The following is a 17,792-nucleotide window of genomic DNA, read 5'->3' on the forward strand; positions in this document are numbered from 1 at the left end:
GAGCCACCAGGGAAGCCCGTCTAGCTTGGGAGGTAATCACCGAGTCTAAGCACAGCACCTCACCATGTGCTGCGGTTGATTCACTGTTTAGCCTTGAGACGTCGTCCCTCTGGAGAACATTGCTGAAATACCTCACTCTTCTGTAGGTTGAATTTGGTTTTGTTGGGTCTGGTCTTCTTTTCCCCATCACTTTTATCTCCCTGCCTTTACTCCAGCTGAGTAAGCAAACAAATCCAAGAAATGTATTCTGGGTTGGGAGGGAAAAGAACCAAAGCAGCAGCTGCACTTCAAACTGGACTTCCTGGCGAGCACAGCCCGTCCTTTCCCCGGCGCCGGGCTCTGTGAGCACTCTGCCTCACAGTTTAGCAGGAAAGAAACTCGGCCGTTTACATTTTCAGCAAATCCTGCTTAAATTTCTCATTCTTGATCCTGACCAGTGATGGCATTTTTGCCATCAGCACATGTCATTTCCATCTTGATATTACCTGTCTCTGCTTGGAGACATCTTTTAAAGAAAAGTCTAGTTAATAGAATAAGTACTAAGAGTTCACCAAAGCAGTTTTCTTTGAATACTTTTTTTTTAAGTGAACATCTGGGTCTACATTTGTGTTTGCGTATTGTCTCAGTTATTAGATAGTTGGGTTTTTTCTGTTTAAAATAGTATCATTATCCATTTTAAAGCTTAACAGGAGCCCAACATTTAATTAAGGTTACTGTGGTAGTTAAGACATGAATAAAGGATTCATTTTAATGAGGAATAAATAGCTGAAGATTCCTATTTTGCAGAACGATCACGGGATGTTATCTTTTAGTGCCAACATGATCTACTTTTGTCATTAACACATATAGGAATAATACACTCTGACGTTTTATTTTTATTTTTTTTTTAGACTTGGGAAGACCCAGGACACAATGACAAACACACTGGCTGTTGTGGTGACAATGACCCAATTGATGTGTGTGAAATTGGAAGCAAGGTAATAGAATCTGACATATTTTTCTTTAGTGTTGAGATGAGAGCAATGAAATCTACAAAGTTCTTACTTTAAAAAACATTGTAAATAAAATATATGAATATCAGTGAAGTAATGATGTCTCTTTGGGTGATAAAAGCTTCCATTCCATTCTAAGCATTTGTACATTATAATTTGTAATTTAAACCTAGCCTAGGAAAAGATGTATAGTATATGCATGTGTGTGGAAGAACTAGACATGTTCTGCATTGCTTTAAAAGCAGATGAGGAGTCAGTGGATGAAGGGTACCAGGAGGCAACAAGGCAAACCCTGCCTCAGGATTTGGAGTGACTAATGAATTGGCCCCATGGGGGTTAAATAACCCCACATGTTGGGGGTTTATGGTAGGGATTCCTCTATCAAGTAGAGTTGCTCTAAGGTTCTAGCTATGGTTATTTTCCTTTTTTTTTTTTTTAATGGTTATTTTCTTTATGATCTTTCCCAGCCTCAAGAAAAGAGTAAGCAACTGAAAGGAAAGTTGTCATTCAGTTGCTTAAGTCATGAAGTTCAGGCTTATTGTATGACTTACCTAACTCAGTGTCTTCTATAAAATAAAAGGTAAAGAGGGTGCATTAAAATAGGTGTTTGAAACAAACTCTGGAGCACTTATTCTTCAGCACAAGCAATGACAGTTTAAAAAACATGAATCACCCTCAACTCTGATAGGATTAGTGGACATTCACTTGTTTAGCTTTTTAAAAATTCCTTACAGGAACCATCTTAAGTTTGTAGAATTTTGGGGTCTTCCTCATTTCCTATTATCCACCAAGTAAAACTCTTCTTCCAGAGTTTGATTCTGTAGTTTTGACCCAGCTGTGGTTTTTGACTCTCAGGTGTGTGCACGAGGGGAGATTATCAGAGTGAAAGTTCTGGGCATTCTGGCCATGATTGACGAAGGGGAAACCGACTGGAAAGTCATTGCCATTAATGTGGAAGATCCTGATGCAGCCAATTACAATGGTAAGAAAATATGTAGGGTCTGAACCTGACCCCGTACGAGACTTGACCTGTAATGATAGTCGTTAAGCTCACGCCTTCAAACTGTTAAAGGACGGAGGAGCAAGACATTTGACAGCAGAGCACTGTGATTCCTGCTGCTGAACTCCTGTGGTTAGTTAACTAAGTGTTCTCCTTCATTCCAGGAAAGAAGAAATCTGGTAGTTTGTCTTTCCTGTTTTCTTCTTTCCTTTTCCACATGCTAGCACTTACTTGCTCTATTTTTAAAAAATAAAAAAATTGAGATATACATGCCACATGTCATAAAATTCATCATTGTAAAGTTTCCAGTTCCATGGGTTTGATACACGCGCTAGGCTATTAACCGCCACCACTATCTGATTCTAGATCATTTTTACCATTCCAAAAGAAAATCCCACATGCGTTAACAATCACTCCCTATCTCCCCTTCCCTCAGGCCCTGGCAGCCACCTACCTATGGCCTGTCTCTATGGATCTGCTTGATCTGAACATTTCACATAAATGGAGTCACATGATATCTGACTTCCTTCACTTAGCATACTGTTTTCAGGGTTCATCTACATTGTGAGGTGTATCAGTGCTTTATCCCCGCCTTTTTTGGTGGTAAAATTAACATAACATTCACTGTCTTGACTATTTTAAAGTGTAGAATTCAGTGGCATTTAGTACATTCACAGTGTTGTGCAACCATCACCACTTACCTCATTTCAGAACATCCTCATCACCCTGAAGGAAAACCCTGTACCTTTAAGTACTTAGTCACCCTGTTCCCTCCTCCTCCGAGGCCCGACATCACTGACTGTTTACGTCTCTGTGAATTTGCCTATTTTGGATATTTCATATACATGGAATTGTAAACTGCATGGCCTTCTGTGTCTGGTTTCTTTTTACTTAGGTTTTCTAGGTTTATCCATCTTGTAGCATGTATTAGTACTTATTTTTTTAATGGCTGAGTTACATTCTGTGGTGTGGATATATATCGTGTTTTGTTGATCCATTCATCTATCGATGGACATTTGGATTCTTTTTGGCTATTAGGAATAGGCTGCTGCTATGAACATTCCTGTGTAAGTTTTTGTGTGGACATGTATTTTTAATCCTCTTGGGTGAGCAAGCTCCAGGAGTTGGTGATGGACAGAGAAGCCTGGCGTGCTGCAGTCCATGGGGTCGCAGGGTCAAACACAACTGCGCGACTGAACTGACTGACTGGGTGTATATACCTAAGAGGGGGGTTTCTGAGTGAAATGGTAACTCTTAATGTTTAGCCCCCTGATGGTGGTTTAGTTGCTACGTCAAATCCAGCTCTTGCAACCCCTTGGACTGTAGCCCACCAGGCTTCTCTGTCCATGGAAATCTCCTGGCAAGAATTCTGGGGTGGGCTGCCATTTCCTTCTTCTGGATCTTCCCGACTCAGGGACTGAACTGGGGTCTCCTGCACTGTGGGCGGATTGTTCATCAACTGAGCTACCAGGAAAGTCCCATGTTTAGCCCCTGGAGGAACTGCCAGATTTTTCCCAAAGCAGCTGCACCATCTTACAGTCTTCAAAGGCTTCCAATTTTTCTACTTCCTTGCCAGCATTAGTTACTTATCTTTTTAAAGTATAGCCATTCTAATGGGGTGTATCATCATGTTTTTGAGCTATAAGAGCACTTCTATGTTTTGGATGCTAGACCTTTATCAGATGTATATGATTTGTCTGTATTTTCTTCCATTTTGTGGATTTGTCCTTTTGTTTTCTTAATGGTGTCCTTTGAAGTACTCATGGTTTTCATTTTGATGCAGTCTATTTTTTCTTTTATTGCTGTGCTTTTGGTATCATATTTAAGAAACCATTGCCTAATCTAAGGTCACAAAGTTATTTCCTTCTAAGAATTTTATAAATTTAACTCTTACATTATTCCTTTCTGTTGTTATTTTTACCTTTCAGAGTATCATCTCACATATGTTTAAATATGTGCATATTTGCATATATATATATACAAACTCATTTAAAAAGGACTCAACACCAACCCTTTAATAGTGCAATGGGAAAAAAAGATGGAGACTGACTTTTTCTTTCAGATACTTCTGTATTATTTAAATTTTATACATTGAGAGTGCATTCCTTCATTTAGTCTTGATCCTGTTGATCACTGTGTCCATTTTCACACGTGCTGTTTACACAAGAGTTCAGTTCAGTTCAGTCACTCAATCGTGTCTGACTCTTTGTAACCCCATGGACCACAGCATCCCAAGCCTCCCTGTCCATCACCAACTCCCGGAGTTTACTCAAACTCATGTCCATTGAGTCTGTGATGCCATCCAACCATCTCATCCTCTGTCGTCCCCTTCTCCTCCTGCCCTCAATCTTTCCCAGCATCAGGGTCTTTTCAAATGAGTCAGCTCTATGCAACAGACGGTAAAAGTATTGGAGTTTCAGCTTCAGCATCAGTCCTTCTCAAGAATATTCAGGACTGACTTCCTTTCGGATGTACTGGTTGGATCTCCTTGTAGTCCAAGGGACTCTCAAGAGTCTTCTCCAACACACCACAGTTCAAAAGCATCAATTCCTCAGTGCTCAGCTTTCTTTATAGTCCAACTCTCACATCCATACATGACTACTGGAAAAACCATAGCCTTGACTAGACGGACCTTTGTTGGCAAAGTAATGTCTCTGCTTTTTAATATGTTGTCTAGGTTGGTCATAGCTTTTCTTCCAAGGAGTAAGCGTCTTTTAATTTCATGGCTGCAGTCACCATCTGCAGTGATTTTGGAGCCCCTCAAAATAAAGTCTGCCACTGTTTCCCCATCTATTTGCCATGAAGCGATGGGAATCTATGGCATGATCTTTGTTTTCTGAATGTTGAGCTTTAAGCCAACTTTTTCACTCTCCTCTTTCACTTTCATCAAGAGGCTCTTTAGTTCTTCTTCACTTTATGCCAGAAGGGTGGTGTTATCTGCATATCTGAGGTTATTGATATTTATCCCAGCAATCTTGATTCCAGCTTGTGCTTCCTCCAGCCCAGCGTTTCTCATGATGTACTCTGCATATAAGTTAAATAAGCAGGGTGACAATACACAGCTTTAACATACTTCTTTCCCGATTTGGACACAGTCTGTTGTTCCGTGTCCAGTTCTGTGTTCCTGTGAACTACGTTCACAGGAGGCAGGTCGGGTGGTCTGGTATTCCCATCTCTTTCAGAGTTGTCCACAGTTTATTGTGATCCATACAGTCAAAGGTTTTGGCATAGTCAATAACGCAGAAATAGATGTTTTTCTGGAACTCTCTTGTTTTTTCCATGATCCAGTGGACGTTGGCAATTTGATCTCTGGTTCCTCTGCCCTTTCTGAAACCAGCTTGAACATCTGGAAGTTAGGGTTCACGTATTGTTGAAGCCTGACTTGCAAATTTTGAGCATTACTTTAATAGCATGTGAGATGAGTGCAATTGTGCTGTAGTTTGAGCATTCTTTGGCATTGCCTTTCTTTGGGATTGGAATGAAAACTGACCTTTTCCAGTCCTGTGGCCACTGCTGAGTTTTCCAAGTTTGCTGGCATATTGAGTGCAGCACTTTCACAGCATCATCTTTTAGGATTTGAAATAGCTCAACTGGAATTCCATCACCTCCACTAGCTTTGTTTGTAGTGATGCTTCCTAAGGCCCACTTGACTTCGCATTCCAGGATATCTGGCTCTAGGTGAGTGATCACACCATCATGAATATCTGGGTCATGAAGATCTTTTTTGTACAGTTCTTCTGTGTATTCTTGCCACCTCTTCTTAATATCTTCTGCTTCTGTTAGGTCCATACGATTTCTGTCCTTTATTGAGCCCATCTTTGCATGAAATGTTCTCTTGGTATCTCTAATTTTCTTGAAGGGATCTCTAGTCTTTCCCATTCTATTGTTTTCCTCTATTTCTTTGCCCTGATCACTGAGGGAGGTTTTCTTATCTCTTCTTACTATTCTTTGGAACTCTGCATTCAAATGGGAATATCTTTCCTTTTCTCCTTTACTTTTTGCTTCTCTTCTTTTCACAGCTATTTATAAGGCCTCCCCAGTCAGCCATTTTGCTTTTTTGCATGTCTTTTTCTTGGGGATGGTCTTGCTCCCTGTCTCCTGTACAGTGTCACAAACCTCTATCCATAGTTCATCAGGCACTTTATCTATCAGATCTAGTCCCTTAAATCTATTTCTCACTGCCACTGTATAATCGGTAGGGATTTGATTTAGGTCATACCTGAATGGTCTAGTGGTTTTCCCTACTTTCTTCAATTTAAGTCTGAATTTGCAACAAGAAGTTCATGATCTGTGCCATAGTCAGCTCCTGGTCTTGTTTTTGCTGAGTGTATAGAACTTCTCCATCTTTGGCTGCAAAGAATATAATCAATCTGATTTCGGTGTTGACCATCTGGTGATGTCCATGTGTAGAATCTTATCTTATGTTGTTGGAAGAGGGTGTTTGCTATGACCAGTGTGTTCTCTTGGCAAGACTTTATTTGCCTTTGCTCTGCTTCATTCTGTACTCCAAGGCCAAATTTGCCTGTTACTCCAGGTGTTTCTTGACTTCCTACTTTTGCATTCCAGTCCCCTATAATGAAAAGGACGTCTTTTTTGGGTGTTAGTTCTAAAAGGTCTTGTAGGTCTTCATAGAACCATTCAACTTCAGCTTCTTCAGCGTTACTGGTTGGGGCATAGACTTGGATTACTGTGATATTGAATGGTTTGCCTTGGAAATGAACAGAGATCATTCTGTCATTTTTGAGATTGCACCCAAGTACTGCATTTTTGACTCTCTTGTTGACCATGATGGCTACTCCATTTCTTCTAAGGGATTCCTGCCCACAGTAGTAGATATAATGGTCATCTGAGTTAAATTCACCCATTCCAGTCCATTTTAGTTTGCTGATTCCTAGAATGTCGATGTTCATTCTTGCCATCTCCTGTTTGACCACTTCCAATTTGCCTTGATTCATGGACCTAACATTCCAGGTTCCTACGCAATATTGCTCTTTACAGCTTCAGACCTTGCTTCCATCACCAGTCACATCCACAACTGGGTGTTGTTTTTGCTTTGGGTCCATCTCTTCATTCTTTCTGGAGTTATTTTTCCACTGATCTCCAGTGGCATATTGGGCACATACCGACCTGGGGAGTTCATCTTTCAGTGTCCTATCTTTTTGCCTTTTCATACTGTTCATGGGGTTCTCAGGCAAGAATACTGAAGTGGTTTGCAGTTCCATACTCCAGTGGACCACATTTTGTCAGAACTCTCCACCATGACCCGTCTGTGGGTGGCCCTACATGGCATGGCTCATAGTTTCATTGAGTTAGACAAGGTGCCTTGCTGGGGCTTCTCCTTTGCCCTTGGACGTGGGGTATCTCCTCACAACCGTTTCAGTGCCTACCGTCTTACTGGGGTTTCTCTGCCCTTGGATGTGGGGTATCTCCACACGGAGATGTGTACACAAGGGTACACATGCTAAAATAGTGTGCTTTGGCCACAGTTAATGAAGCCACACCACATTACATCAGCAGCATTTTCTGGGTGTCATTCTCTTGCAGTCAGTGTTGTTAGAACCCTGAAAGTTTCTCTGGGTGGCTGGCCCTGTGGTGCAAGCTGTATACAGCTTCCCTTAAATATCAGTGTAAGGCAGTGTCCGTCATCTGTTATAACTGGAAGAGAATTAAGTAGAGCACTTGACAAGCCACAACTTTGGGGGGAATATACACAGAGCCATGGGGGAGGCTGGCCTACCCACTAAAGCGACCAGGTTGGCCATGGTGATCCTCTTTGACATTGTGGGGCCCACGACAGCCAGCCACCCGCCTGCTGCAGTTGTGGTCGTCAGGAAAGTGAGCATTTCTTGCTGCTCATGGTTGTGGGCTGATTAGAGGCTGAACCCAAGGAACAGCACAGAATTGATACATAAAGTACAACAGGGGGCACAAAAATTGAAGTTTTTCTTACTTTTTTTTTTTCCTGGGTCTGGTGTCCAGGGTTCCCTAGTCTGAGTCCAGCATACGTTTCGATATCTGGATCAAAAAAAGTCAAACAGTTCATCAGTTCTTACATTTCTCCTTACTATGATAGAATACAGAAATATGTTAGATCTTTGTCTCTAGTTTTTGGCAAAGAACTAAATCCCTTGGAATTTCCTGAGTGATGAGTGTGTCTTTTATTCACAGTGAGCCTCTTTCATTATACCTGAGTTTGTGCTAATAAGGGGACTTAAGGTGGGGCCCCTAGCTAGCCTCAGACAGGGTCAGTCAACAGAAAAGCTGAATGATTAGAGAGTGGGAACTTTTAGCCCCAGCCACTGACCCCTGGAACTGGGAGGGGAGGCTCCATGAAAAGTCTGGAATCATGAGATGTGGAGCCCTTCTGAGACGGTGAGCGTACTGCAGTGCTGGAGGGTGGCATGCCTCCCTCCGCCCCCAGAGGACATGGGAACTACACCCTCCATCCCCCACACTGGGTCCTAAGCATCTCTTCCATTGGACTCTTCCTGAGTTGTATCCTTTATACTAAAGCAGTAAACATAAGCTCAGTGTTTTCTTGAGTTTTATGAGTCTTTCTGGCAAATTATCAAACCCAAGGAGAGAGTTGTAGGAAACTGTAGCAAGTGGCATGGCTTGGAATTTGCCACCAGCGTCTGAAGTGGGATCACTGCTGTGGAACTGAGCCTTCGAACTGTGGGGCCTGACTCCATCAGTCAGTGCCATTACTGAACTGAATTGGCGGACTTGCATTTGGTGCCTAAAGAATAGAATTGGATGGGAAATTTGTTGGAAGACAACGTACACTTGCATTTTGGATTTCTGGATTTTCAAACTATTTCTGTATCAGATGATACCTTTTATATGAAATATAAGTTCCTTGAAATTAATCAGTGTTTAAACATTTCCCAGTTCACTTTGTAAACTTTCCCTACTTTAAGTGGTACTCTGATAATAAAATGCATGATTTTCTTTAACTATATACATTATAATTTGGGCTTAAGCAGAGTTTATATTATAGAAATATAAATAAGCTGTTGCTGAACATATTCCTCCTTCCAGTTACAGTTTTCCTGATGGATTTTTTTTTTTTTTTGTACTTGTATCTTCTATTTGTTTGCATGGAAAAGCAATTTGGTAATTTAAACTTGAGTTTGATGGCATTGAGGCTCGACATTGATAACGACTATACAGAAACTTAAAAACATTTTTTTTTTTTTTTTTTTTTACAGAGGACACTTTTTTTTTTGGCCGGAACTAAAGTATTGTGATATTGAATGCCTATACTGTAGAGTGAGGAAAGCTTATTCACATGTAACAAGTAACCTATCAGTGAACATATGTAATGCATGTTTTCTTGTCTTTTAGTACATCATTGGAGAGTGATCCTCAAGTACAACCTCAACCTCTCTTTTAGTATCTTTTATCCTTCTCTTTGGAGAAGGGCATGGCAACCCACTCCAGTATTCTTGCCTGGAGAATCCCATGGACAGAGGAGCCTGGAGGGCTACAGTCCATGGAATCGCAAAGAGTTGGACATGACTGAGCAACTGAAACAGACATCCTTCTCTTAGGGCTTCGCTGGTGACTCAGTGGTAAAGAATCTGCCTGCATTGCAGGAGACGCAGGTTTGAGCCCTGGGAAGTTACACATGCTTGCCAAACTATTCTCTCATGCAGCCCCCAGTCATTTCTCCCTCCTCTTATTTAATAGGAATTATTGTGGTACTGATTGTTCTCTTAGTACTTAGTGTCAGAGCTATTCTAAGACACTAGATGATTTTTATTTAATGTGTATATATGTTCTCTTCTCAAAAAGATATTAGTTCTAACATTATTTGAACTTTTTTGACAATCCATCCTATAGCTCTTCAAAGTACTTGGTATTTTTATTGAATGCATAAATAATTACATATATATCTTGCAATCTGAGAAGAGAATCTTATTCTTTTCTTAGATATTAATGATGTCAAGCGGCTGAAACCTGGCTACCTGGAAGCTACTGTGGATTGGTTTAGGAGGTACAAGGTTCCAGATGGAAAACCTGAAAATGAGTTTGCTTTCAATGCAGAATTTAAAGATAAGGTAAGGTGTCACTCAGAACTGTAGCTGTAGGCCTACCTGTATTGAGACATAATTTAACCACATTGTTACCATCTAAAGACTATATGACCTATAAAATAGCTGTTTAAAGACACAAGACAGGCTTTATGTTGATTTGTTCATTTAAATGGTTTTCTTCCATTTTTGATACAAGGAAATGATTCAAAAGAGACAAAGCTATGATGCTTTGGTAAAATATTGATAATAAGAAAAGAACAGGGATGTTCCCTGGTGGTCCAGGGGTTAAGACTGTGTTCACTGCAAGTACCATGGGTTCTAGCCCTGGTTGGGGAACTAATCCCACATGCCATGCACCGTGCCCAGAATTAGAAAAGGAAAGAACTTGCTTCTGTTATTCTAATGAATATCTCTTTAAATTATAGAACTTTGCAATTGACATTATTGAAAGCACTCATGACTATTGGAGAGCATTAGTGACTAAGAAAACTGATGGAAAAGGAATCAGCTGGTAAGCATTAACTCTTTTCTCCATGTTTAACACATAAAGCAGACTAGCTTACTCCAGATACGTTAATAACCTCAACATATTGTACCATTACATTCACTTAGGAAAGAGATAACTGGTTTTATCAGTACTTAAGTCAATAGGAAGTATAGACTGAAAGAAAAACCACACAACGTAAAGGTTGTGAGTTACAATTTATTTGAGGACAGTTTATTTTCTATTTATATAGAAATATAAATAAGCTGTTGTTGAACGTATAGCCCAGGAGACAGCCTCTCAGATAGCCCTAAAGAACTACTGCAGAGATGTAAGGGAGGAGCCAAGAGCAATATAAACTTTTTTTTTTTTTTTTTTTGCTGGGAAAACATGTAGTCATGCATAAAAAGATGACTGCTAATCATAGAGAAGAGGCATCTCAAGTTAATGCTTTCAGTGCTTTTCTATGTTTGAGAAAAGGCAGGAGTCTGGGGTCATTTGAAATTTTTTCTTAGAAATTCATGTTAACTATCTAGGGGCCAGTATACCCAAATCTTTCCTGTTCTTCTCCATCCTGAATTCCCCTCAGGGCACACTGTCAGCGGGTGACTGTAGTGGCTAATGGCTTGATCCTTGTAGAACTGGAATATCACAGGCAACATTTTTTTCTTTGCAGAAAGTTAAAAAAAAAAAAAGCCACAAAGATACTCTGAATAAGTACAAACTAAAATTATAAAGGGGAGAGTGAGATCAGAGCTTTGTTAGGGTAACTGGGGAAAACTGCCTAGCATCAGGGTGCTCAGAATGGGTTGAGTACAAGGGTTGGTATTCTCCGATGTAAATATATAGGATCATCACAACTAAACCAGGATCTACCATGCACATTGAATTAACTACTACTACTTCTACTACTACTACTACTAACTAATACTGATTGAGCAGTTAATATTTGCCAAGCATGCAACAGAGACACGGGGAGACTTAACCAAGGTCATACCACAGTAAGTGTTTTGGAGTGAGGACTCGCATCCAAGTCTGTGTAAAAATAAGCATCCAAGCTTATTTTTAGTATAATATACTCCCTCTTTTGAAGATTATAAGAGAATGGCCACCATTACCACTTAACTAGTGTTGTTCTGAAAATACTAGCTGATGAAGTAAATAGGAGAAAGAAATAAGATGCAGGAATACTGGAAAAGGGGGAAGCAAGTTGTTGCAGATGATATGACTGTGTACACAGAAAGCCCTAGGAAAAAGAATTCTATAAGGTGGAGGATTACAAAATGAGTATATATGCACATTGCTAGCTTTGGAGGAAAAGATCCCATGTAGAATAGTATTTAAGAAAAAAAAGTATAAATAAGAAATCTGAAGGACCCAGAAGAAGAAAACTTTAAAACTCTATACAGAAATATAAAAGATGTTAAATATAAAGGTATCATATATTCATGAATAACATTCAGTTTCATCTAGGGAAAAAAACTGCATGTCAGAATAGTGACAGAAATCCTGGAAAAAACAAGGGTAGTGGTGGTGAGGTTTGCATCAACTGCCTATTTAAGGAGAAAATAAGGCTAGATCTCTATCTCGCCCTTTACGTTCCTTTCTTCCTCCAGGTATGCACACTGGCAACCACCCTCATGCTGTGGCTGCTTTTCATTGCTGAAAGGTGCTGTCACTAGGCAGGTACTCCTGTACAAGTAGCCCAGCGCCAACCAGTGTTCTTAACCCCAGCTACTTTATACCCACATGTTAATTGGCACTGGCTGCCAGCATGAGTTTGCAACTCTTGTCTTATGTCAGTGTTTAATTCCAGACAGATAAACTGTAATGTGAGAAAATTCTAGAAAAAGACTAGGTGAATTTAATTCATTAGCTTAGTAGTAGGGAAGACCTTTCTAAACAGAAGACAGACTCAAAATCCAGAAAAGAAAGATTTACTTATGATTTTTTTATGTATCAGGAGGCAGTTCTTCCCAGTTTTTTCTTAACACCTGACAAAGGACTAAATTTCTTAATTGATAAATAACTTACTCAAATTGATAAAAGAAAGAATACTAATAGAGGGAGAGAAAAAGAGAAAGTAAGTTTACATATAAGAAGATGTGCAGCCTCACTTTATAATTTAAAATGCAGCTCAGAAAGATAGTATTATCCTTCAGTAGATCTGCAAAGTTAAAAAAAAAAAATTACACCCGTGGCGGATGCATGTTGATGTATGGCAAAACCAATACAATATTGTAAAGTAAAAAAAAAATAATAATAAAAATAAAATTTTAAAAAATTAAATGATAGCCTGGAGTGGCAACATTTATATGTAGTTGTGAGAGTATGAATGGGGATAGCCTTTGTGAGGGCAGTTTGACAGTAGTCAGTCCCTAGGGTTTTGGTTTTTTTTTTTGGAGGATAATTGCTTTACAATGCTGTGTTGGTTTCTGGTGTATAACATGTAAATCAGCCATTAATCTCAAAATTTTAAATTCTTCTATTTCTTTGAAGCACTACTACTAGGAATGTATCCTATAGATACAGTCCTGCAAGATGCAGGTACAAGGATGTTCACTGCAGTGTCATTTATAGTATCAAAAAAGTTAGAAACAACCAAATTGTAATGATTAAACAATTCATAGAACAGAATAGTATATGGCACATTATTCTCTAGATGTTGATATGGAATGATGTCCAAAATATATTAAATGAGAAAAGCAAAGTCCATAGCAGTTTACTTATCATAGTGTGATCCCATTTATGCAAGGTAAGATATACATACACACCCCAGCATCTGTTTATATTATAAATTTCTTTTCTGGAGGGAGAAAAGAACTATAGGAAATTCTCAGGAATCTTCTGTAAGTCGGGATAATGTCTTGTAAAATAAAAACATCTGTCTCTCCACAAACATAAGAAAAACTGAGCACACACACACCTTTGTATGAAAATGTACAATCATGAGACTTTGCTTTTAATATCGTCTCTATTTTGTGGTATCCTATTATTTCTGTGGAAATGGCTTTAGCACATGTTAAGTAACAGGTGGCTGAATATTTTTTCTTTTTCATAGAATATTTTTGATTATAACCACTTAATAGTATACAATAATTCAATATGAAGGAAATTTTGAATCATAGTTAACCAAAAAAAGTTTTTAAAAAATCACTTTAATCTCAGTTTTTCCATAGACACTCTTAGTAACATGTAGAGGTTTCTCTTTTTACAGTCCTTTTTAAGTATATTTTCAAAAATAATCATATTGTATGTATAATATATGGGCTTCCCAGATGGCACAGTGGTAAAGAACCCATCCACCTGCTAATGCAGGAGACACAGGAGGTGTAGGTTTGATTCCTGGGTTGGGAATAGCCCCTGGAGTAGGAAATGGCAGCCCACTCCAGTATTCTTGCTGGGATAATCCCATGGACAGAGGAGCTTGGTGGGCTATAGTCCATGGGGTCCTAAAGAGTAAGACAGAGCGACTAAACAAATGCACATATATAATATATACATTTTGTTTTGTGGTTTAGAAAAGTTAACACTACAAGCATTTGTTATGTCATTAAATATATAATATAAATATTCCATCTGTATATTGTTCTGTCTGATGGATAAATCATTTTTAATCATCTCTGTTGTTGGACATTTTGGTTACTTCCAGCTTTTCAATCTTATCAATAGTGAAATCATGTATGTTGAACATCTTTGTACATAATTATTTAAATCTCTGAGTTTGGAGAGATGGAATTTGTCTATCAAAGTGTATGTGCTTTTTAAAAGGTTTTGGACACTTTTTTTTTTTTTTGGTGTTTTAAAATTTTTTAAAAAAATTTTGTTGTGGACATATTTTACCAGATTATTTTTCAGGAATATTGAACCAGGTGTTGCTCCTGCCAGGTGTCAGCACCGACAGAAACCAGATTTTTGTGTTTTTTTTTTTTTCATTTTATCTAATTAGGAAAGATAGGCTTCTCATTTTAATTTGCATTTCTTAGCTCTTTCAAATAATTACAAAGCACTCAATCACAGATTTTAAAATCTGAACTTGTTAAAGTATTTGAGTAAAATCTACCTTAAGAATAGCTGTATCTTGCCAAAATAAATAATCAGAATGTTTAATATAGGTGAGGAATCTTTCAATGCCAAACTTGAATCTCACCTGATCTACCAGCTTCAACTTGTCATTTTTAACATGAGTTTTAATAAGAGAAGTTTTTGTTAAGTGTGACGCTTTCCCTTTGTGTAACAGCATGAACACTACAGTGTCTGAGAGCCCCTTCCAGTGTGATCCTGATGCTGCCAAAGCCATTGTGGATGCTGTAAGTAAAGGTTTCCTGGGAAAAAAACAAACTCGGCGGCCAAAAAGTACGGTGTTGAATGGGGAGGGAAAGTAGGTTCAATAAATATTTGAGGGTGTCCTGTACGTCTGTTACGGTGTGAGGTCTTGAAATTACAAACCATAAACTCAAGTAGACATTGGACTGAGGGAAACCTGAGGAGAATCCTAGTCAACCCTAACCTGGGCAGATAGCAAGCTAGGACAGTCTGTAAGACTCAGAGTGACTCTAGAATGTTCTAAATAACCGAAGGGCCTGGGTGCTTATCATAAGCCATTTTTCATAAGAGTACCAATGGGAACTTATGTGGTTTGGTCATAGCAAAGATGGAGAAAGTCATCAGATTTCAGGTATCATTGCAAGAGTGGTTTGTAGTCCTAGAGAGACTTTCAGGTGAGGTAATAAATCATCCATCAAAGAAATAATCTGATTTTGATTAACTTAAAGACTGAAGCTTGTCTAAAATTATTCTCATTTGTAATGTTAGACGAGAAAAACAAAAGAAAATGAGGTCTGACTTTACTGACTTGTACAGTACAAGGGAAAAAGACAATTTAATGATGAAGCCAGTACATTTAGATTTATTTTTATTTGTATATAAATTTTTACAAAGTTGAGATAAATTAAAAGGGGAAAGCCATTGGTTAACGACCATTACTTTTCAATAAGAACATTCTGCCTACATTTTATATATATGTATGTATATATAAAGTCTATATATACATGTTTTTCAATTATTTCAAAAAAACATTTTTATTAATTATTCTCCTGTGTGTCATTAAAAGCCAAGAGGTTTTGAATTTGTTAACATTTCTTAGCAGTAGAGCAAGCTTTGCATTGTTCCCATCTGGTGTAAATTATTTTTAGAACTTAAAATTTGAGATAGTTGTCTTCTGTTAACATTCCTTTTAATCTTTCTGTCAATATACTTTTTTAGCTTATTCTTTTTCCGGAATTAGACTAATACATTTTAATATTGTATTTTAGTTACCGCCACCATGTGAATCTGCCTGCACAATACCAACAGATGGTAAGATCTATATTCTGGTAAAATTACATTAAAAGTTATGCATATATGTGGGAAAATTACATGTATATCCATAGATACATCTTACATACCACATACATACAGAGAGAGGAGAGTGGGGAGAAGCAGCATTCTGTGTTTTGAGGCACAGGTGGGAAAAGATGGCTGTGCGTACCACCTTTAGTGCCATCCCCTGTGACCGCAGTTTCCAAATCATGACCCACTGTTCTCTGAGTTCCTGGTAGATGCCTTGTGGAGGCTGGAGCAGGCTGGGCTCTGCACCCCAGTCTGGCCACAGGCTGATTCACCCAGAAAACAGTTCTTTCCATCTTTAGATATTAGGATTCTCTGTAAGGTTCTTCTGGTGAGAATTGCCTATCTATAGGCATCAAGAGTAAGGATGTTTAGTTGCTCAGTCGTGTCTGACTCTGCGACCCCATGGACTATAGCCCACCAGGCTCCTCTGTCCATGGGATTTCCCAAGCAAGAATACTGGAGTGGGTTGCCATTTCCTTCTCCACCTGCCATTTCCTTCCTTCCTTCCTAAGGAAGCCCAAAACAAAACACTGATAAATTACCTGTTTTGGTAATTTAGTGAAGTTATGCATGTATGTAGATTTGTTTTAATGGAATCCATAGCAGGATATATTAAAGCAAGTATATTATTCACTGTTATATATTGGGTGTAATTTTGATTCTTAACAGGGATTCTAATTTGTTTTTCTTTTTCCTGACTACAGTGGATAAGTGGTTCCATCACCAGAAAAACTAAGGAAATTTCTCTGGAATACAAGCTGATAATTGCTGCATCCTACTTGTCGGAAAGTGTTAGATGTGATAGTAGCTTTTCCAAGCTTTAAATTTATAGAACTAATCAGTCAGATTCTGCTGTCACCAATCCAGTGTATTCATACATTATCTATCTAAGAGCATTTATCATGTCAACTAAGGTAACATTTAGTTCCTGCTTAAATATCAAGGCGGTTGTAGTTTGGAAGTCATCTGTGACAGAGTATGCAAGATAAGTACATATTGGATGTATATGTTTGCTATGGTTAGGAAATAAAAATTATTTTGTTTCAACTTGGTTTATGACATTTTTATTTTAATCTGAAGTCTAACACTACCGAGCAGGCTTGGGTGCTGTTTGGTATTTGCTTTCTATGACTGATCTTACAATTCAGTTTTACTAAAAACTGACATTTTTAGGCACCTGAAAATGAAATCCCTTGTATTTACAGTAGTTCTTGATACTCTGCTCTTACCTAATTCCTGTCGTCTCATTGTGAGCCATCAGTCAGAATAGTTCTGTGATTAAATTTGTGGACTGTGGAGCTCTGCAGACCTGAGTTTTTAATGCTACATGATCTACCTGCTTAGCTCTGTAATCTCAGGTCAGGTACCAAACACCCAACTCCAGCTCCCTTGTTTGTAAAAGAGATGCAATTTGTGTAAAGGCATTATTAAGCATTCAGATTGTTTTAATTGAAAAATTTTTTGAGATCATTGTAAAATCACATGCAGTTGTTAAATAATACAGAGAGACTTTCTCTATACCTTTCCCCCCAAAGGTAAGTTTGTAAAACTACAATATAATACAACCAGGATATGGCCCTGATAGTCTACCCATCTTCCTCACATTTCCCAGTTTTACTTGTACTCAGCTGTATGGTGTGTTTTTCTGTATAATAACCTGTGTAGGCTCCTGTATCCTACTAGATACTTAACACTTCTAATATCACAAAGACCCCTGGTTTTATCTTTTTATAACCACACCCACCTCTGATCACATGTATCTGTAGTTCATTCTTTTTATTCATTCCTTTTTATTGCTGAGTAGTATGTTATGTATGCCAGAGGCTGTTCACCTTGGAGACCTGCAGATATGGGTGTGGCCTAGCGTGAGATGCACACCCTCTCCC

The 17,792-nt window shown here is 38.6% G+C and overlaps 1 protein-coding gene across 1 annotated transcript in view; it reads left to right on the plus strand.

Moving 5' to 3' along the window:
* The window catches only part of PPA1 (inorganic pyrophosphatase 1), a 38,426-nt gene extending 21,473 nt beyond the window's left edge, over positions 1-16,953 (plus strand). The window contains exons 5-11 of the mRNA XM_005904231.2: positions 891-977; positions 1,848-1,974; positions 9,928-10,055; positions 10,457-10,542; positions 14,756-14,825; positions 15,831-15,873; positions 16,611-16,953. Coding sequence (XP_005904293.1) covers positions 891-977; positions 1,848-1,974; positions 9,928-10,055; positions 10,457-10,542; positions 14,756-14,825; positions 15,831-15,873; positions 16,611-16,642 — 573 coding nt within the window. The 3' untranslated portion in view covers positions 16,643-16,953. The remainder of the gene's footprint in view (positions 1-890; positions 978-1,847; positions 1,975-9,927; positions 10,056-10,456; positions 10,543-14,755; positions 14,826-15,830; positions 15,874-16,610) is intronic.
* The last annotated feature ends 839 nt before the right edge of the window (positions 16,954-17,792 follow it).

This window comes from Bos mutus, chromosome 28 (genome assembly GCF_027580195.1).
Source record: "Bos mutus isolate GX-2022 chromosome 28, NWIPB_WYAK_1.1, whole genome shotgun sequence".
Classification (NCBI taxonomy): Eukaryota; Metazoa; Chordata; class Mammalia; order Artiodactyla; family Bovidae; genus Bos; species Bos mutus.